The sequence below is a fragment of the Lissotriton helveticus genome, chromosome 1_1 (assembly GCF_964261635.1).
Source record: "Lissotriton helveticus chromosome 1_1, aLisHel1.1, whole genome shotgun sequence".
In the NCBI taxonomy this organism is placed as follows: Eukaryota; Metazoa; Chordata; class Amphibia; order Caudata; family Salamandridae; genus Lissotriton; species Lissotriton helveticus.
Genome location: NC_136057.1, coordinates 1782779843 through 1782799042, shown reverse-complemented (window position 1 = coordinate 1782799042; position 19200 = coordinate 1782779843). Strand labels below are relative to the sequence as shown.

At 48.7% G+C, this 19200-nt stretch overlaps 1 protein-coding gene across 2 annotated transcripts in view; it reads right to left on the bottom strand.

Moving 5' to 3' along the window:
• Positions 1-19200, bottom strand: part of POLDIP3 (DNA polymerase delta interacting protein 3) — a 130905-nt gene that overhangs the window by 47557 nt on the left and 64148 nt on the right. For both annotated transcript variants that reach the window (XM_078640358.1, XM_078640353.1), the window contains exons 7-8: positions 18559-18688; positions 17813-17879 (exon numbers count right to left, since the gene is read on the bottom strand). In XM_078640358.1, the coding sequence (XP_078496484.1) occupies positions 17813-17879; positions 18559-18688 (197 nt within the window). The remainder of the gene's footprint in view (positions 1-17812; positions 17880-18558; positions 18689-19200) is intronic.

Genomic DNA, 19200 nt, shown 5'->3' with positions numbered 1-19200 from the left:
CCTAGGGTCAGGATCCACTGTCGTTTTCTCCCTACCAGGTCGGGTTCGCCCGTGAACACTAACTTTGTGAATTCTAGCTTCCATAGACTTTGTCCCGCATCCCGCGTGAGAGTGCACACTCTGCACCCGAGTTCCCTAGGCCTCCTGCTAGTAATCTAAAGGTTCAGTAGTCCAGTCCTAGCGATCCCAAAGCCTCTGAGAATCGTTACTTACCTGCTAGTAATTCGCATTCCACTTTGAAAGTATATGGTTTTTCGTGCCCCTCGGGCATTTGTGTAACGTGCTAACTTAAAAGTATTTTCGTAAGAGTTTTGTTGTGTGCTTAGCACCCTGTCCTCATAAAGAGTACAGGGTTGTTGTGATTCTAATAAATACATTGTTTATTTTCATAACACTTGTGTGGTGTCCTTTCACTGGGTGTTCAAGGGGTAATGTGATGGTAAAACAGCTGGCTTAACACGCCCTCTAGAGTCTTAGCCTTAGACTGCTCGTATCCATGCTACTAGGATAGCTGGTCTATAAGGTTGACTTACAACCAATCATCAATAAGGGTTGTTTGGACTGATATATAGTGATCACTAGAATAGTGAGCACTGCACATCAGGCCAACTTCTCACACCCCCCTTGCCAGGAGCCAGTGCCAGATGGCTTGTGCTTCCAGAGATAAGACTCTTGACCTGGTGCCTCCCTGCTTGTTCAGATAGAACATAGTTGTTGTGTTGTCCGTCTGAACCTGGAGGTAGTTGGTGCACAGAGAAGGGTAAAGAGACTTGAGAGCCAGATGAACTGCTCGTAGCTCCAGGACGTTGATATGGTAGCCTTGCTCTACTTCGGACCAGAGGCCTTGAACTTGGAGCTGGTCCATGTGAGCACCCCAGCCTTGAAGGGAAGCATCCGTGACAAGTGACTGAGATGGAGGAGGACGATGGAATGGAACCCCCTGGAGGAGATAGGCACGTTTCAACCACCATCTTATTGAGTCCCTGGCTTCTTGAGGAAGCGAGACACGGTCTTCCCAGTGACCTGATCTCTGAGACCATTGGTCCTCGAGGGCTTGCTAAAGAGGCATCATGTGAAGACGAGCATTGGGCACAATGTAGATGCACAACGCCATCAACCCCAGGAGAGAGGACACTTGTCTGGCCCTGGGGGGGCGTGAGTGTCCAGTAGAAGGCGACCCTTCAGGAGCATAGATGACAATCGCTCTTTCGAAGGACACACGCTTGCATGTACCGATTCCAGGGAAGCGCCCATGTAGTGAATACGTTGGGAAGGATTGAGTACTGACTTTTTGAGATTGACCTGCAGACCCAACGAGTCCATCAGTTTGAGGCAGAAAGAAGATGGTTCTGAAGCAGAGTCGGAGTGGAGCTTTTCAACTGCAAATCGTCTAGATAGGGATAGACGAAGATCTTTCTCTTGGGAAGAAAAGCAGCCACTACCGCCATGCACTTGGAGAATGTCTGAGGTGCAGATTTCAGGCCAAATGGAAGCACTGGACACTGGTAGTGATGGCGCCCGATCTAAAACCTTAGAAATTTTCGGTGCTTTATGGACACTGGTATGTGGAAGTAAGCGTCCTGCAGGTCGATGGCACACATACAGTCTCCCTGATGGAGATGCAGAAAGATCTGGTGCAGGGCGAGCATGCAGAACTTTTCTTTTTGGATGAATCTGTTCAGCAGCCGTAGATCCAGAATGGGCCTGTATTCTTTGACTGCTCCTCTTTTTTGAAGCAAAAAATATGGGAGTAGACTCCTTGATTTCTCTGCATGGGGGGAACCTCCTCTATGGCCTTCTTTTTGAGGAGGACGGAGACTTCGTCTCGCAGCAGTTGACTGTGGAATCGGGGAAGGTGCTTTGCCTGAAGGAAGACTTGCGGGTGTGGGGGTACTTGAACCTTAGCAAGTAACCATGCTGCACAATATTCAGCACCCATCTGTCCTTTGTTATGGATTTCCACTCTGCCAGATGATGAGAAACACTCCCTCCCACCGGAGTGGCGAACAGTCGTGGAGGACGCAACGGCTCAGGGCTTGGGAGGCTGCTTGGAGGCAGACTGCTGCTCGATATTGTTGCCTCTGCCTCTGCCAGGACGTCACTGCCGGAACTGCGTTTTCTGCTGAGACTGGGATGTCCACTGAGGGGTTTGAACCCTCTGCTGATACGACCTCCTGTCTCCCTGGCGAATTATAGAGTCCGCGGGCGGATCAGATCTGAGGAACAAGGGGTCCTCCGCCGGGGCCTAGTACTTCTTGGCTATCCTAGATGGAACAGACCACCACCGCCGGTGTGAGGAAAGTAGCCATAGCCGGTTCAAGGAGGCAGGGAACCAGGGGCAGCAGAGGTCTGGGCGCGGTGCGATGATGAAGGGTATCAAAAATCACAGAAGTTGGTACCACTGGGGTATGCAGCGCAATATTGAGCTTTTTTGCTCCCCTGCTCAGAACATCTGAGAAAGTCGCGATGTCATCAATTGGCGAGACTCGTGAAGGAGGCGTAGAGGAGAAGGTCGGAGAGTAATCTCGGAACGATGACCTAGTGGAAGATAACCACGTTGGAGATCTTGTGCGCCGCCTCTTATGGGGCCTGTCACAATGCCTGCTGTGACGGTCCCTGGACCTAGAGCGATGCCTCGACAGAGATCTCGGTCTAGGGCAGGGGTCTTCAATCTGTGGGGCGCGACCCCCGGGGGGGGTGGGGGGGGGAATGGCGGCGTGCAGACATACAAAGGGGGTCGCGCATTCCCGGTCGCACTCCTGCATGGAACTGCCTGGATCCGGAATCCAAAACGTTTGCTCTTCGTTTTGGATTCAGAATAGTGTGTCTCAATGTGCTCTCTGATTGGAGGACATCGTAAAAGAATACAACATCATCCACGATGTCCTTCAATCAGAGAGACTGCAGGATGAACATCAGGAAAAGCCGGGCCGGGAACTGAGGCCATAAATATGCAGCTGTGGAATGCTCTGGAGTGCTTTGATATTATTGTGTCCCGCTTCCTTGCACTCCGTCCTGTTTCCTTTCCAGGTCTATCTCGTTGCTGCTGCTGTTTTTTCAGCTGGTGTCCTTTTCGTGCTTCTTCCTCGTGGCTGCCTTTGCATTCCTCTCTAAGCTGTTTCCATGTTGCAAAGGCAAACGAAGCTTCGTAGAACTTGTTAGTAAGCTGCCTTATTCACCATGCCCTGACTTTTCACCCCGCAGACATACACACAAACATACACGCGCACACATTCTTATCTATAAGAATTTTCCTGCCTGAAACTGTTTCTCACAATACTTTCTTCCTCCTTGAAGACTTTTTTTTTTTTAATAAGGTAGAATATTCCGTAGCCCAGGCAAAAAGGGCTGTATTAATAAGGCATGTGTATATTAGCCTCGGGCCTGTTTTGGTTGCTAAATTTTAAGGCCTCTCATATTATTTTGTATATATATTTGAAGCGCAGTTAAGGCTTTGAAGAGTGTCAAAGCGCTGCACGAAGATACACACAGAGGCAAACATGGAGCCAGACTTTGTAATTTCTATTCTGCTTTTTTGCATATATTGTGTCCTATGAACCATAAGAAACAAGCATTTGCAATGCAATAGGGCTCGCATTAGTAAAGTTAGAGGTATTAGTATTGTAAATAACACATTTTTTATTTATGTTTTTGTTTTGAAAATAGCGAAATTAATAACTTTGTCATTTACAATGCCAATATTGTTAACTTTTGCAAACGTGACACCTATAGCATTTGTAATGCAATATGTGTTGTATTTACATGACTTAGATGTATTAATATTACAAGTACTCTCCACTAAAGTAAGGCAGTCTAGCGCCAAGTGTTGGTATTTTGTGGATGAACATTCAGCAGGCACGCTGAGAAGTGCTGGTAATGTCCCTTTTAAGGTAGATTGGGCATATTGTACTAAAAATAATTTTCTTTTAAAGGTTGAGCAAACTTGCTTGAAGTACTCCTAAAACCACATCACATGTGTATGTGGCACTACTCGAGCCTGGTCTGTGGTGTTGAAAGACAGAAAGAAAGTGAAAGAGAGAGAGAGAGAGAAAGGGAAAGAAAGAGAAAGCAAGAGAACGCAAGGGAAAGCGAGAGAAAGAAAGAAAGTGAAAGAAAGAAAGAGAAAGAGAGAGAAAGAGAGAGAGAGAGAAAGAAAGAGGAAGGAAGAACAAGCGCGCGTTGGAGAAGCGTGAGCCTGGTGGGTGGGGGGGGGGGGATGCGGGCGAGTGGGAGGGAACGGGCCAAGCGCGCGCAAAGCGGCCAGGAAATGAAATTAAAAGCTGCCGGGAAATGTTCTCGGCAAAGTGTGAAGCAGGGGGGGAGCGGATCCCTTTGAAGTGAAGCTCTCTGCATTTGTGCTGGCGGGTCCGATGCAATGATGCAAGGCAGGCGGCTCGTTCAGATGCCTGCAGGATAAAGACTTTCAGGTGGGGGCGTTAAATATTAGACTGCAGAAAATAAATTCCAACTAAATGTTCGTGCCCTTATGAAGATGAAAGGCGTGGAATCCTTGAGACACTCTCCTAAGTGACACTCTCCTAAGTGTTACGTTCAAACAATGAGCCGTTCCTCCTTATCTGCAACGTAACTGGATAATGTGAAGTGACTCAATACCGTGAAACCCACCTCTGAGAATAAATGAGCATACGGGTGGTATTGAGTAGCGCCTTCAATGTCTTGCATGAATCTACAATAATAATGCGTTGAAAAATACCTTCTTCAATTGCATTCTTTGTTGAGAAATCTGTTTTTCAACTAAAACATATGTTAGCCGGAGGCACAGTGCTGGTTGGCAGACAAAGTGCTTTCATACAGAGATGACCACAGGCGGGATGTAATCCGTAGAAGAGACGGATTTGGAGACGTCCCTGGAGTGCATACTTGATGCAAACTCCAAGAGCACACATGGCGACAGCAGATAGTATCTGAAATCCGTGCGGAAACGCTGACGGAAGGATGAAAGTCAGCGGAGCAAGGCCTGGGAAACAGGCACAGGGATATCTGTGGGTCTGCCTGGCCCGGGGCGGTCTGCCAGGCCAAGAATCGCAACAGGGCCAGACAGGCAGCATTTTCACAGCATTTGAACGAAGTGTGAATTGTCACCGAGAGAATGTGAAATGGAGTGGTTTGCGAGCAGTGGTGTGCGCCTGGGAGGCTATGGTGGGGGAAGAGGCTGGGCAGGCAGCAGGAAAGTGAAGGAAGATGGGAAGAGAGGGCGGTAGAGAGAAGAAATACAGGACGAAGCAGTGAAGGTGGAGAGAGGGAGGGGCTGCCTTGAAGGGACAGGGGCATGAAGTGTGAAGTCACTGAAAGTCAAGAGAGGGAGGGGGTGGGCTGCCTGCTGGGAGAAGCTGGGCTGGGCTGCCTTTGATGCGAGTCACGCCCTGCAGCGCTGGTTGGGATGCAAATGGCTGAGGCTTTGAAGGCTCGTGCATGAGAGCAAGTCACATGATTGGGATTCACATGAACTGTTGGAAATCCTCCTTGAGAGCCAATCAGCTGCCTGAAGAGAGCCTTTGGGGAAAGAACTGGATCAGCGACATAAGGACTCACCCCTGTTTTCTATTTCTGCGAAATAGAAAAGGGGCGAGCCCTAAAAAGCTCGAGGACAATCTGGATTAAAGGGTTACTTTACTCCAAACTTGCGAAGTGCCCCTCAAACTTTGCATAAGGAGCAAGAGAAAAATAAGGGCAAATACTTGGAAGATGAAGTATAAACGAGGAAAAAGGAATAAACAGGCAGCTAAAATAGAAAACCAAACATACTGTGCATATACATACAGAAGAAATCTTGGTGCACAACACCTACCATAATATGTTATGAATGCGGATGGGAGATGGGTCCATGCGAGGTCGACTGGAAGGCAAGGAGAGAGGTGCGGAGTGAGAGGCAGGATGCGGGTAAGAGGGGACTGGAGAGAAGGAGTGGAAGATGTGAGAGCAGTGAGCAGAAGCAAGGTCAGAGATGTGAAAATGTGCGAGAGTGAGAGGAGACAGCCAAGAGAGGTGACGAGGACGGCAAGGGAGGGTGAGAATTCGATTTAAGAGGTCAGGGATGAGGAGAATTGTGAAGTGGCGAAGGAAGTGTGGAAATACAAGAGGAGAGGTGAGGGCAGAGAGGAGGGCTACTGTTGAAGGGTGAGAGAAGATAGCTGAGAGGTGATCTATGAGGTTTGCTATCAAAATGATTTTCGGGGACCATTTCAGTATATGTTGAATGTACGAATCAGGAGGGGGTCCTTACACCAGAACATTTTGACAGGGGAGTCTCGGCATCCAAAAGTTTGAAGACCTCTGGTCTAGGGGAAGGTCTTGGCTTGATGGATGTCCTTGGCCGCACTGGAGAGCGTGATCTGGCCGGAGATCTTGGTCTGGGTGAAGCCCGGGGCCTCCGAGGAGACCTAGACGGTCTGGCCAGGGTTCTTGGAGCAAACGGAGAGTATGTGCAGGAGTAATCCGAGCCAGAACTACTGTGACCGCCAGATACAGCCCCCTGAGGACGATGAGGTACCACGCTGCGTGATCTGTCCTCAGATCTGGGGAAAGGTTCCGGGGAGATCTCCACGATATTCAATCCAGGAGATGATGATTTGTCTCCTGAAGACCTGGAACCAGGGGACTCCACAACGACCATCACCTGATCCCTCGAATGCGAACGTTTCGACGTCGAAGACGTCTGCGTGACCAATGGCGTCAAGCGGGGTCTTGATGCTCTCAACGTCGATCGCCCAAGCCGTGAGGGTCTCGACTGCGATCCTCGACGTCGAGCCGGTGACTTGGACATCGATCTTCCTCGACGTCGATCAGATAGAGAGCCTCCATGACGTCGTGTCGACAATGACCTTTTTCGACGTTGTGTCGACAGCGACCTTTCCTGGCATCGGACGTCGACCTCCTTGACGTCGAATGGTGGGATCTTGAAGACCCAGCCGGCGACGACCTGGAAGCCGTCTTAGCTCTCGACGCTGACCCCCTCGGGGGCGGCAGAGAGGAACAAGTTACTTACCTTCGGTAACGCTTTTTCTGGTAGATACTATATCTGCCTGTGGATTCCTCACCTTGTGAATATCCCCCTTGCGTCAGCAACATTCGGAAATTCTTTTGTAGCTTCGCGCCGACGTGGATCCGGACGTCACAGAGGCACGACATCGTGCGCGACTCCGCTGACGTCACCGACACCTACAATAGGCCCACGCCGGCGTGATGACATCAGTTCCGCCCTTTTTTCCGTGCCCTCGAGGCACACGGACGGACCGATGACAGTAAACGTATACACAGTATACGCAGTATAGAAATCAAGGTAACACACACAGTGTGAAGCAAATGCAATAAAACATTTGAAATAGACAAACCCTTGACCATAAAATAATACATCATATAAACAACTGGCACAGAAGAGTGGACAACGGGGAGGCGGGTGGGTCAGTGAGGAATCCACAGGCAGATATAGTATCTACCAGAAAAAGCGTTACCGAAGGTAAGTAACTTGTTCTTCTGATAGATACATCTGCCGTGTGGATTCCTCACCTTGTGAATAGAGTCCCACAGCAGTCCCCACTCCCGGAGGAGGGTGTCCACTCTTCTAAACCAGGAAATCCTGAAGGACAGAGTGCGCAAAGTGACCCTCCCTCCTCACTTCGGAATCCAAGCAGTAATGCTTCGCGAAAGTGTGGAGGGAAGACCAAGTTGCCGCTCTACAAATATCCTCAACAGGCACACCTCTAACCAATGCTGAGGTCGAAGACTTAGCTCTAGTTGAATGAGCCCTTATACCGGCCAAAGAGTAGCAGATCTTAATGCAGAGGACGATCCATCTCGACAAAGTCCTCTTATGGACCGCTCTTCCCTTCTTGCAGCCAGCAAAGCCAACGAAGAGCTGGTCGTCCACTCGACAGTCTTTAGTCCTGTCCAAGTAAAAAGACACCGCCCTCTTGGGGTCAAGACTGTGTAATCTCTCCTCCTCCTTGGAAGGGTGAGGGGGAGGATAGAAGGTAGGAAGGGTAATGGATTGACCAAGGTGGAAAGGAGTCACCACCTTTGGCAGAAAAGCAGCCCTGGTCCTAAGAACCATTCGTTCACCATGAATGGTCAGGAATGGGGGCTTGGAACTAAGAGCTTGAAGCTCACTTACCCTCCTTGCCGAGGTGATTGCAACGAGAAAAACCGTTTTGAAAGTCAGAAACCTCATGTGACATTTGTGAAGAGGCTCAAAAGGAGCACCCATCAAAAATGTCAAAACTAGATTCAAATCCCACTGAGGCACAATTAAAGGTGTAGGAGGGAACCTATTAGTGAGGCCCTTCAAAAACCTTAAAACAATGGGAGACTTAAAAAGAGAAGGCTGGTCAGGCAAACAGATAAAAGCCGACAGCGCAGAAAGATAACCCTTCACCGTGGCAACAGCAAGCCCCTGCTGAGCCAAAGAAAGGGCAAACTGGAGCACATCAGATAAATGGGACCTCAAAGGGTCTATAGATTTCTCCCTGCACCAAGCAACAAATTTAGACCACCTATAAGAATAGATGGACTTAGTGGAGTCACGCCTGGCTGACAAGATGACATCCACCACATCGTGAGGGAGAGAAAAAGAAATCAGGTTGCCCCGCTCAATCTCCAGGCATGAAGGTGTAAGGTCTGGAGGTGGGGGTGTAGAACCTGCCCCTCCATCTGAGAGAGGAAATCTGCCCTGTGAGGGAGACGGAGCGGTGGGCGAGAGGAGAGGTGGAGAAGGTCCGAGTACCACACCCTTCTTGGCCAATCCGGGGCGATCAAAATTACTTGGGCCCGGTCTTGGCTAATCTTCCTCAGAACCCGAGGAATCAAGGGTATGGGAGGAAACGCGTAAAGGAGTTGATTTCCCCAACTCAACTGAAACGCGTCCCCCAAGGCTCCTTGCAACGGATACTGGAGACTGCAGAATGACAGGCAGTGAGCATTCTCGCGAGTGGCGAACAGGTCCACCCGAGGAGTCCCCCACATCCGAAAGATGTCGTGAACTACTCCTGGGTGAAGCCTCCACTCGTGATTGGCAGAGAACTGCCGACTGAGACTGTCTGCACGAACGTTCAGAACTCCGGCCAGATGATTTGCCATCAGACAAATCCGATGGTCCTGAACCCAGGACCAGAGGCGCAGAGCCTCCTTGCAGAGACACTGCGACCCTACTCCTCCCTGCTTGTTGACGTACCACATCGCGGTCGTGTTGTCCGTCAGGACTTGCACTGACTGACCGCGAAGGGAAGGGAAGGGAGGAAGGCCTTGAGTGCCAAACGTATCGCCCGCAATTCAAGAAGGTTGATGTGAAGCAACCTTTCCTCTGGAGACCAAAGACCTTTGACCTCCAGATCCCCCAGATGAGCACCCCACCCTAGAGTGGATGCATCCGATATCACCGTGGCCACCGATGGAGGCAGTTGGAAAGGCTTCCCTTGAGACAGATTGCCTTCCACGCTCCACCAAGATAGATCCGCCGCAGTTTCTCTGGAGATCTTCACTGACTCCCTGAGATCTCCGTTGTGCTGATACCACTGCCTGCGGAGGCACCACTGGAGTGCCCTCATGTGCCAGCGTGCATGGTTGACCAACAGAATGCATGAAGCCATCAGACCGAGCAGGCGAAGAACCTTCAGGACTGGAACGACCGCTCCATTGAAAAATAAAGGAATCATCTCCTGTATGTCGCGAATCCTTTGAGGAGGAGGGAATGCGCGACACACAGTAGTGTCCAGTACCGCACCTATGAACAGGTCGCGCTGGGAGGGCACCAGGTGAGACTTGGGTACATTTATCGAAAAACCCAACCTGTGTAACAACTGAGTTGTCCCTTGCAGATGATTGAGTACTTTCTCCGGCGACTCCGCTTTGATCAGCCAGTCGTCTAGATACGGGAACACATGAATCCCCGATCTCCTGAGATGAGCTGCCACCACTGCCATCACCTTGGTGAAGACTCGAGGTGCAGTAGTAAGACCAAACGGAAGGACCACAAACTGGTAGTGCTGTGACCCAACCGTGAAACGGAGATACTTTCTGTGCGACTTCAAGGTGGGAATATGAAAATACACATCCTGCAAGTCGATCGACACCATCCAGTCTTCTTCCAGCAGCGCTTGAAGAACCTGTGCAAGAGTGAGCATTTTGAACTTTTCCTGCTTCAGGTAAAGGTTCAAAACCCTGAGGTCCAGGATTGGCCGAAGCCTGCCATCTTTCTTGGGGATCAGGAAATACCGGGAGTAGCACCCCTGACCCCTTTCCTGCTCTGGAACCACCTCTATCGCACCTTTTCGGAACAGTGCCAGGACTTCTTCCTGCAGGAGAAGCAGGGGGTCTTCCGAACAATAACCCTGGCAAGGAGGGTAATTGGGAGGGAATTCCTGGAAAGGAAGTGCATACCCATTCTCTACAAGATTGAGAACCCAAAGATCCGATGTTATTAATTCCCAATCTTGTAGAAAATGTGTAAGCCGACCCCCCACTGGGCCCACATGATCCGGAATGGCGGATCTAGGGCTGCTTTGCTGCGTTGGTCGGGGGTTGGGAAGGAGAGGAGGAGGAGGAAGCTTGACGACCTCTAGGGCGAGATCTTTGTCTGCCCCTGTACGACTTGTACAGTGTATTCTGCTGCTGTTGAGGCTGCTGCTGGGATGATCTGTAAGATCGAAAGGAAGATCGGCCAAACCCTCTGAAACGTCTTCCGGTAGTACCTCTGGACTGAAGACCCAAAGATTTTGCAGTGGCTCTACTGTCCTTAAAACGCTCCAAGGCATTATCAGCCTTCTTGCCAAATAAGCCTGAACCATCGAAAGGCAAGTCCATCAAGACAGACTGGACGTCTGCAGAGAACTCTGATGACTTGAGCCAGGCAGCCCTCCTGGTGGCCACGGAGGAGCCCATGATCCTTGCCACCGAGTCTGCGGTGTCCAGACCACTCTGGATGACCTGCCTCGCAGCTGCTTGAGTGTCCGAAACCACTTCTTGAAAATCCTTCCTGTCATTCTCAGGAACCTTCGGAATCAACTGCTTGACAGAGTCCATCAAAGCATGGATATACCTTCCCATCAGGCACGTAGCATTGGTTGATTTTAATGCCATACTGGCTGATGAGAAAATCTTTTTGGCACTTTGATCTTGCTTCCTGGATTCCTTATCCCCAGGAACCTGTGGAAACGTACCAGCAGATTTCTTTGAGCAGGCAGCCTGCACCACCAAACTCTCAGGCAGAGGATGCGTTGTTAAAAATGCAGGGTCCTCCGGTGCAGCTCTATATCTCGTCGCCACTGTTCTAGAAACTGCAGGAGCAGATAAGGGTTTTTTCCAGACCTCATAGATAGGCTCAGACAAGGCCTCGTTGAAGGGCAACATAGGTTCAATCACAGATGAGGGTGAATGAAGCACCTCAGTCAAAATATTAGGTTTATAATCAGCAGTGGGTAGAGTAATGTTCAGTAAACTCGCTGCTTTTTTAATAACAGTGTGGTAAGGTACCACATCCTTTGATGGAACATTTGATACAGAAGCCAATTCCCATTCAGGCGATCGTTCAAGCCCACTGGCTTCACACAAATCCTCAAACGGATCCTCAGAATCCTGCAACTCTCCTTCAGTATCTGAATACCCATATTTCTCTTCTTCCAGAAGTCTCTGGGCCTTTCTCCGAGATCTTTCTTTCACCACCGAAGCCAATGGATCCGGAATCGACTCCGACGGGGTCGGTGCCGGCGTCGAACCCGAAGTCGGACGGGGGTCTATCCGCACGAGGTCGGGCAGAATCCTGCCACGGAGTCGCAGGTATCGGCGTCGATGGGATCGGCGTCGATGGCACCGGCGTCGATGGCACCGGCGTCGATGGCACCGGCGTCGATGGCACCGGCGTCGACGGCACCGGCGTCGACGACACGGGCGGTGTCGGAAAATGCCAATGCGGTGGTAGAGCCGGCATAAAAGGCATGAAGGGTGCAGGGGCATAAGCCTGAGGAACCCCTAAGTTAAAGGCCATAGGACCCGTGGGACCAACAGGTGCACCAGACTGGAACATTGCCCTGGAATAGACACCAAACATGGCGTTCAGGAACTGAGAAGGATCCTGACCTGGAGTCGGAAACTCAGGATATGGACCTCTGGGATGTTCCTGAGGAGGTGGAGTCGACACGACGTCGACTTCTTCTTCGGGTGCAGGAACCGGAGTCGACGAACCATCAGGTGCCGGAACCTCGGCTCCACCAGCCCCCTGCTCCTCACCTTCATCCTCCTGACCAGAAGGATTGGATACAATCGGAGAATGGACCTGTTCTTGAGGTTCGGGTGAACCCGGATGCGAAGCCTCCTCATGTTCCGACTCCGAAATCTCCACTTCTTTATTCATAAGCTTGACCTGGGACTTCGGTCTCGAGCCAGAGTCCTTCCCAGAGTGATGACGTGACTCATGGCTCCTCTTCCTGTGTTTCTTCTTCGAAGCGTGAGCCGAAGACGACTGAGCGTGACCTCGAACGAGACCTCGACCGACGAGATCGAGACTTCGAAGATTTTTTAGTCTTCTTGCTCTTGAGTTTAGCCACGAGGAGTTTTGCCTCCCTCTCTCTCAAGGCTTTCGGAGTCATCTTCCTGCAACAAGAACAGTCCTCGACATCATGGTCTGAGCTTAAACACCAGACACAACATTCGTGGGGATCGGTGATAGACATAGTCTTGCCACATTCACCGCAGGCCTTAAATCCAGTTTTCTCCGACGACATCCCGAAGAGAATGAAGATAGACACAATAATACGAAAATAGTAACAAAGTTACTGTAAGCTACTACACGATCCCTGAAAACCGTTAGCGTCGACGACGCGGAAAAAAGGGAACTGATGTCACCACGCCGGCGTGGGCCTATTGTAGGCGTTGGTGACGTCAGCGGAGTCGCGCGCGATGTCGTGCCTCTGTGACGTCCGGATCCACGTCGGCGCGAAGCTACAAAAGAATTTCCAAATGTTGCTGACGCAAGGGGGATATTCACAAGGTGAGGAATCCACACGGCAGATGTATCTATCAGAATGTCTCGACGTCGACGAAAGCCTTGACGCCGACAGAGACTTGGAGATGGTAGCAGCCACAGACTTCGAGCCCGAAGTGTGGCGTCTCGACGCCGACTTGCGCGACTACGGCAGAGACCTTTGAAGTTGCGATGGTGATCCTGAAGAGTGTCTGGGCCTCTTCGACGGCGACCTCGAAGGAGATCTTAGTCCTTCCTTCCTCTTTCTGGGGGCAGGAGAGGCGGAACATCGACGTTTTTGGCCATGTTTGCTTGAAGAAGAAGACCTGGGGACTGCAGGAGCACCCACCTGGTGACTTTTGTCTTTCTCCAGCATGGCATGAAGTCTAATCCTTTCTCTGTCACGAAGAGTCCGTCTAGAGAATTTCTGACAGTGGTGGCACTGGTCAGGGTTGTGTGAAGATGGAAGGTACACAATACACACTGCGTGTGGGTCAGCCAGAGCCATCTTCTTGTCACAAGGACATTTCCGGAACAAAGCAGGCATTCTGACAGGAACTTTTTGTGGGTTACCACAAAAAAACAACTTAGAAGCATTAATAAGCCAGAAGATGTCGAATTTTCTGAGGATAATCACTCAAAATCACAATTTCAGTCAAAAACCGAAGAGCTCAAGCTCCAAGATCCTGACAGAAGGAGCCGGAAAAAAGAACGGACCCAACTGTCACCTGTGGTGCATTATGGGAGCAGGGGGTCGCCTTCAGGGCTTAAAGGCATGGTACCCCTACTCTATTGCCTTAAAGTTTTTTTTTTTTTCATTGTTTCTTTATACTCTACTGCAGCCTACTGGCAAATGCCTGCAATTACAAGTTTTCCTATGGCAATAAAGCATTGTTGCTTGCAAATGTTTACTGCTCTCTTTTATCCTCAGGGGTTGGGAGAGTTCTACTGTGTGTATGCTAATTCATGTAATTTTGCGGCAGCTTTGCCAGTTGGAAAATGTTTTTAGGCTGCAAATATATGTTTTTCACATATATATTTATATGTATTTTCTATATGCTCCGGGATACCGCACATGGGCGGGGATTATTCATAGATTAGGACTATTGATGAGTATCCCCTGGATGAGAACTTTATTTGGTTTAAATAAACCATAAAAGTAAGACATTCATACACAATATATGCAAATATTTCATCTCAAGTTGATACGATAAAATGATGTTTGACTCAAATAAACCACAATTTCTCATAAAATTATTAGAATACAGAACTCTAAAACACTACGGGAGACGTCAGTTTTGTTTAGGATTCATACTGTTTCCTCATTATGAAAGCATTCCTGATAAAATGTATGACTACAGTGCAAATTGCTTCATTCGATAAGCTAGCAGTCAAAATTGGGGCAAAAAGTCAGGGTAAACCTACAAATAGCCTTTTTTCTTACACTCCCACTGAAAGCGTATCGCCATCTCAGCCTTTAAAAGGCCCGTCTCGCGCAACCTTGAGTACCTGTAATTAGGCAGTGTCTTTTTTTCGGAGCTGGAGGCTCCTTGGCCATATGTGGGGGGTTTTCTTCGGCATTTCCCGAAAGCTTCTCTGCGTCAAAGGTTGTCCCTCATTGGGTCCTCGAGCTTGGACCCATTTGTCTGCTTTTGTTTACAGTCAAGACAGTTTGAGGACTTTGGGACAGAACCTTTTGGCTGACTGGTTATCTTCTACAGTTTCTTCTGGCCTGCTTTCTTTGACACGCTCCTTGCGGCTTCCAAGCTGGACACTGATCACCCTTTCTTCGGTGTCACACCCTTTCTTCGGCGTCAAACTCAACTCCCTGTGTCAGCTCTGTGCCGTGGACAGGCCCAGCTCCTTGAGTGAGGGCTGATTCTTCTGCCTGTCGACCATGGTATAGTGTGCCAGACGTGGTCCCACAGTTACCTGCAGCTTCTTGTGCTGAAATTCCACACAGGTCTCCAACTCGTTAGCTGTATCTTTTCTGGGGAGGCAGAGGCTGAAGTTTTCGGGTTGTCCTTTGTACAAACTTGTGGTGGCCCCGTAGGCAAAATTTAAAGGGGACATTCTCTATTTCCCCTGGCTTTTCTCACCTTTCTGCATTCTCCGGGCGTGTGCTCTTTATTGGAAGAGTCTTCCATGGTGTGAGAAAATAACTAGTCACGGCTTCCTCTGTGTCGGATGCCCTTTGGTTCTCTTTAGTGGTGAATTTTTCAGAGCTCTTCTGCCCTGCTTACTGGCCCAGAGGACCGTGGCAGGGCTGTGTCAAGGCAGTCAGAGCACAACACTTTTCCGCCAAAACATCCCTCAGAGGGGAAACTAAAAGCTCTATTCTGGGCGGAGGCACACAAAGTTCAGAACCACAGTCTGAAATAGATACAAAGTAGCTTACAGTGGGTCTCTGAAGGGAGAAAGAACCACTGGCCATGGCATGGCTCATGTGGTCAGAGCTCCCTTTACTGCATGGTGTAAGACGTAAGAACGCCAGTGAACTAAGAAACGGAAACTTATTTTCGGAGGATGGCCTTACAAGATAAAATAAATGTACAGACACACAGAAGCTAGTGGCTGGAGATGGGACGTGAGTGTAAGCACAGTTCTATCATCACATATTAGGGTTTACTTCTCAGCAGACAATTAGAAACAACTATTCCATGAACTGTAAAAAGGAATCACTCAAGTGAAAAACAGTAGCAGAATCCTGAACAATCCATTTTCCAATCCACTTGTACTCTTAGGCTGTGAAACATAAAATACAAGAAAACAAGGACAAGCATGTGGTGATTCCCCACCTGACGACCTGCTAACAAAGCCCGGAGTCTCCCAAAGTGTGACTGTGATGCAGCTACAGAGAGAGGCAGCTGAAACAAATCTAAAGGAAAAGAGAATCTATGGCGACTGCTAGTGAGGTGGAAGGAGTGGATCCTCCTGACAATTTAGGGTGCCAGCGAGACCAGAGATGAAGAAGTTTCCTATGCAAGTGTATGCCTGATGAATATCTTGCACTCTATATATTGAGGAACGACGTGTCATTTTTAGGCCAAGGTGTAAAAGTAAGGTCCTCTCTATTACTGGCAGCACATCAGGTTTAATCTGAACTCACACAATGCACTGGGTTTGTTGCAAACCTGGCCTTGTGTGATGGGGAGGCTGAGGGATACAGTTCCGTTGAGACAGCGAGCTCCACATAAGGACACTTCCAGACATGCTACAACTGGACCATTTCAGGTGAGAGCAGGGATGTGTAAGTGAGGCAAAAGATGCATGGAAGTAGACAGAATGACAGGAGGTGAGGACTGTGTCAGAAAAGAAGGGGTCTGAGTCTTCCCATGGCTTTACCATCCTGTGATTCTGGCATATCGCTTAATCTCCTCTTACCTCAATATTGAATGTGACCTTGTGTAATATCACTTGTGCTCATGTAAAGCAATCCAATAACTTCTGGTCGAGTTTATGCGATATAAAAACAGCTAAGAAAAAAATATGAGTGCAGCTAGATACCTCCTGAATAATTCTAAAGATGGCTACCAAATAGGTGAAGAACCACATTTCCGGTTCGGATATGGTCTTTGACCAGTATACTTGTTGCAGCAGTACTACAGGGCAGAGGATGCAGGGGGATTACTTTTATGGTTATGTAAGCTTGAAATGTGGTGCACCAAAGCTGATCTCCTCCATTGTTTTATTGGCTTCCTCTCACACCACTTCCTCCTATCCCAGCATTTATTCTCTCCTTAGGTAAATTTTGAGTAACGTTTGTGACATCTGAGAAAAATCACAGCACTTGACTGTTTAACAGTGTGCTTCTAATTCCTCCTGCCTTCTCTACTTTTACCGCCTCGTCATGCCCAAAAGTGGTTACAACGGGGGTCTTTCACCTGGCGGTCATTTCACTGTGTTTGGGTGAGAGGGGGATAACTTGATCTCAAGGTGGATGCTTAGCTCTGACAAACACGTATAATTATTATGACGCTAGGGAAAAAAAGAGCATGTGAGAACAGTTTTGTGTTTAAAGCTGTCCTGAGCAATCCCTGACCGGGGCAGCTGCGGAGCTACAGTCAACAAGACCACTTACAAAAATTAAACAGATATTGAGTTGTGAAATCAAAGGCAGCCATAAGAAAAGCGACTTCTTCATGGAGCGCTGCAATACATAACCCCTGAACTGTGAATATGATTAATCCTTCACAGGGTCGATTCAGTGTAATAATTTTCTATAGTAGGAGACTGTAGGAGAAGCATTTAGTCGTAAACGTACAGCACATTACATTATCTAACAGCACAACTGGACTGGCGAGACAACTGTGTCAGGAGGAGCAAAAAAAACACCGGTCTGACAAAGCAGGAAACCATTTTTGGTGCAATAGTACATGGCTGGTGGTCTTCATTATTTAGGTTTCAAAGGAAGAGCACATTTTGGTTCAGTACACTTCAAGATTGTGATGGATAACTTGCTAAGTAAGTAACACATACAGAGAATTTAAGTTGTTGCATTTTGAGCAATGTTTATTTTCAGGTCCCTTATAGCTCTTACCACAATTCTGGCACCAAGGTATTGCCATAAAAGGAGAATGGGCCAATTTGCTGTCAGCTTGCAAATATAAGAAACTGAACACATGAATATAACATCATCCAGTTGCCACTCCTGGTCGCTCCTTTATACATTTCAGCACACCTTAAAAGCTCCAGTATCCTCAGCTAGCCTGCAAAACCCCTCTTTCATTGATCAGAGGTGCAGTTATTCCTCTCTGGGTTTCTGACGCAGCTCATGCTCCTCACCCAGCCACCCTCCATTGCCTAGCAGTCACTAAAATCTGGAGAAACCCATATACTTACAGGAGAATGGGCTGGTCTGATGTGATGACATTGCCATTCATGTGAAGGTTACATTTCATGGGCTGGCCTGCAGAAGAGAAACCTATGGTCAACATCACTCAAAGGTTCATTGAACATTGTCTAGATCCCTCCCCCACCCCCTGCCTCCAGGTCAGGGAACCAGGTATGCTGCCACTTCCAGCCTCTACCTTACAGCACACCCCATCGCACCTCCCTAGCACAAAAATCCTCTGCATTTTGATCCATGTACCTCCTCATTACCAATGTTTTCACTGCCCAACAAACATATTTGTGCATGGATGTCGAGACTGTCAGCTTCCACTTCTCCCGAACTTCCCCAATCATGCCAGGGCCATGCTTTGGGCACCCCCCAACAACAACTCCTTCCTTTGCTGCAGGAACCAGAGCTTACAGAACTCCCCAGCACGACAGTAGCACGTTCCAGACCACAATGCTCCCATACTGCCACCCATGGCACCCTAAGACCAGAGAAGGCTTTGGTGCTTCACCTAGTATGCTACCAAAAAATCATGGATCATGACATTTTACTTCTTTGACTTTCTTCAACGTCACAAACCACAAAAGCAGGGTTGATGACACAAGCAATCTCTTCCTTAAAGTCCAAAGCCAATCCCCAAGCAATAAAAAAATAAAAAAAACACGATTCCTCAAACCCACAACACCCCACACCTATTGCCTCCCCTTCCCCCCCCCCCCCCAACCTGGCTACCATACGAAAAACTCACCATCCAAGCAGCGGTTGTTGTACTTCTTGTATGCACTGACAGCATCATCCTTCTTCACAAATACAACTTCTGCCACACCCGGGTTTACCAGTCTGGCACGTTTTAAGGCTCCACACACACAGAACAGCTCCTATGGAGAATGAATAAGGCCATGACTGGAGGTCAGCCAGAGAGCCATGTGGAACAACAGGCACATATGGGGGGAGGCCGATGAGTGGAACAGCAACTGTGAGGTGTGAATTCTGGAGCCACATAAGACAGATGAACAACAAGGGATAAGGGGGTGGGGGAGGGGGTGTTTGAAGGTGTTAACTTTGGAGCTTTAAGGGACAAAAAGGAAAGGGGGTGATTAGTGTTTTAGTCAGGATTCATGGGTGATTTTAGTGTATGGAGTGTATGCAAGCCAAGGGGGAACAAGGAAGGAATAATAGGAGTCATAGCATAGTCTATAGGTGGAGCACCCTTCCTTCATAATAAATTACTTTTTTCTATAAAGCACTTTGCACTGTACTTCTGCCATTTCTCAGTACTGTAAAAAAAAGTATTATTGATATTATACAATTAATGATACTCAGTTTTAAGCCACTGAAATACTGGGTTTGCCATGCCCGGAGTCAGTCTTGTGACCATCAGATCATTCAT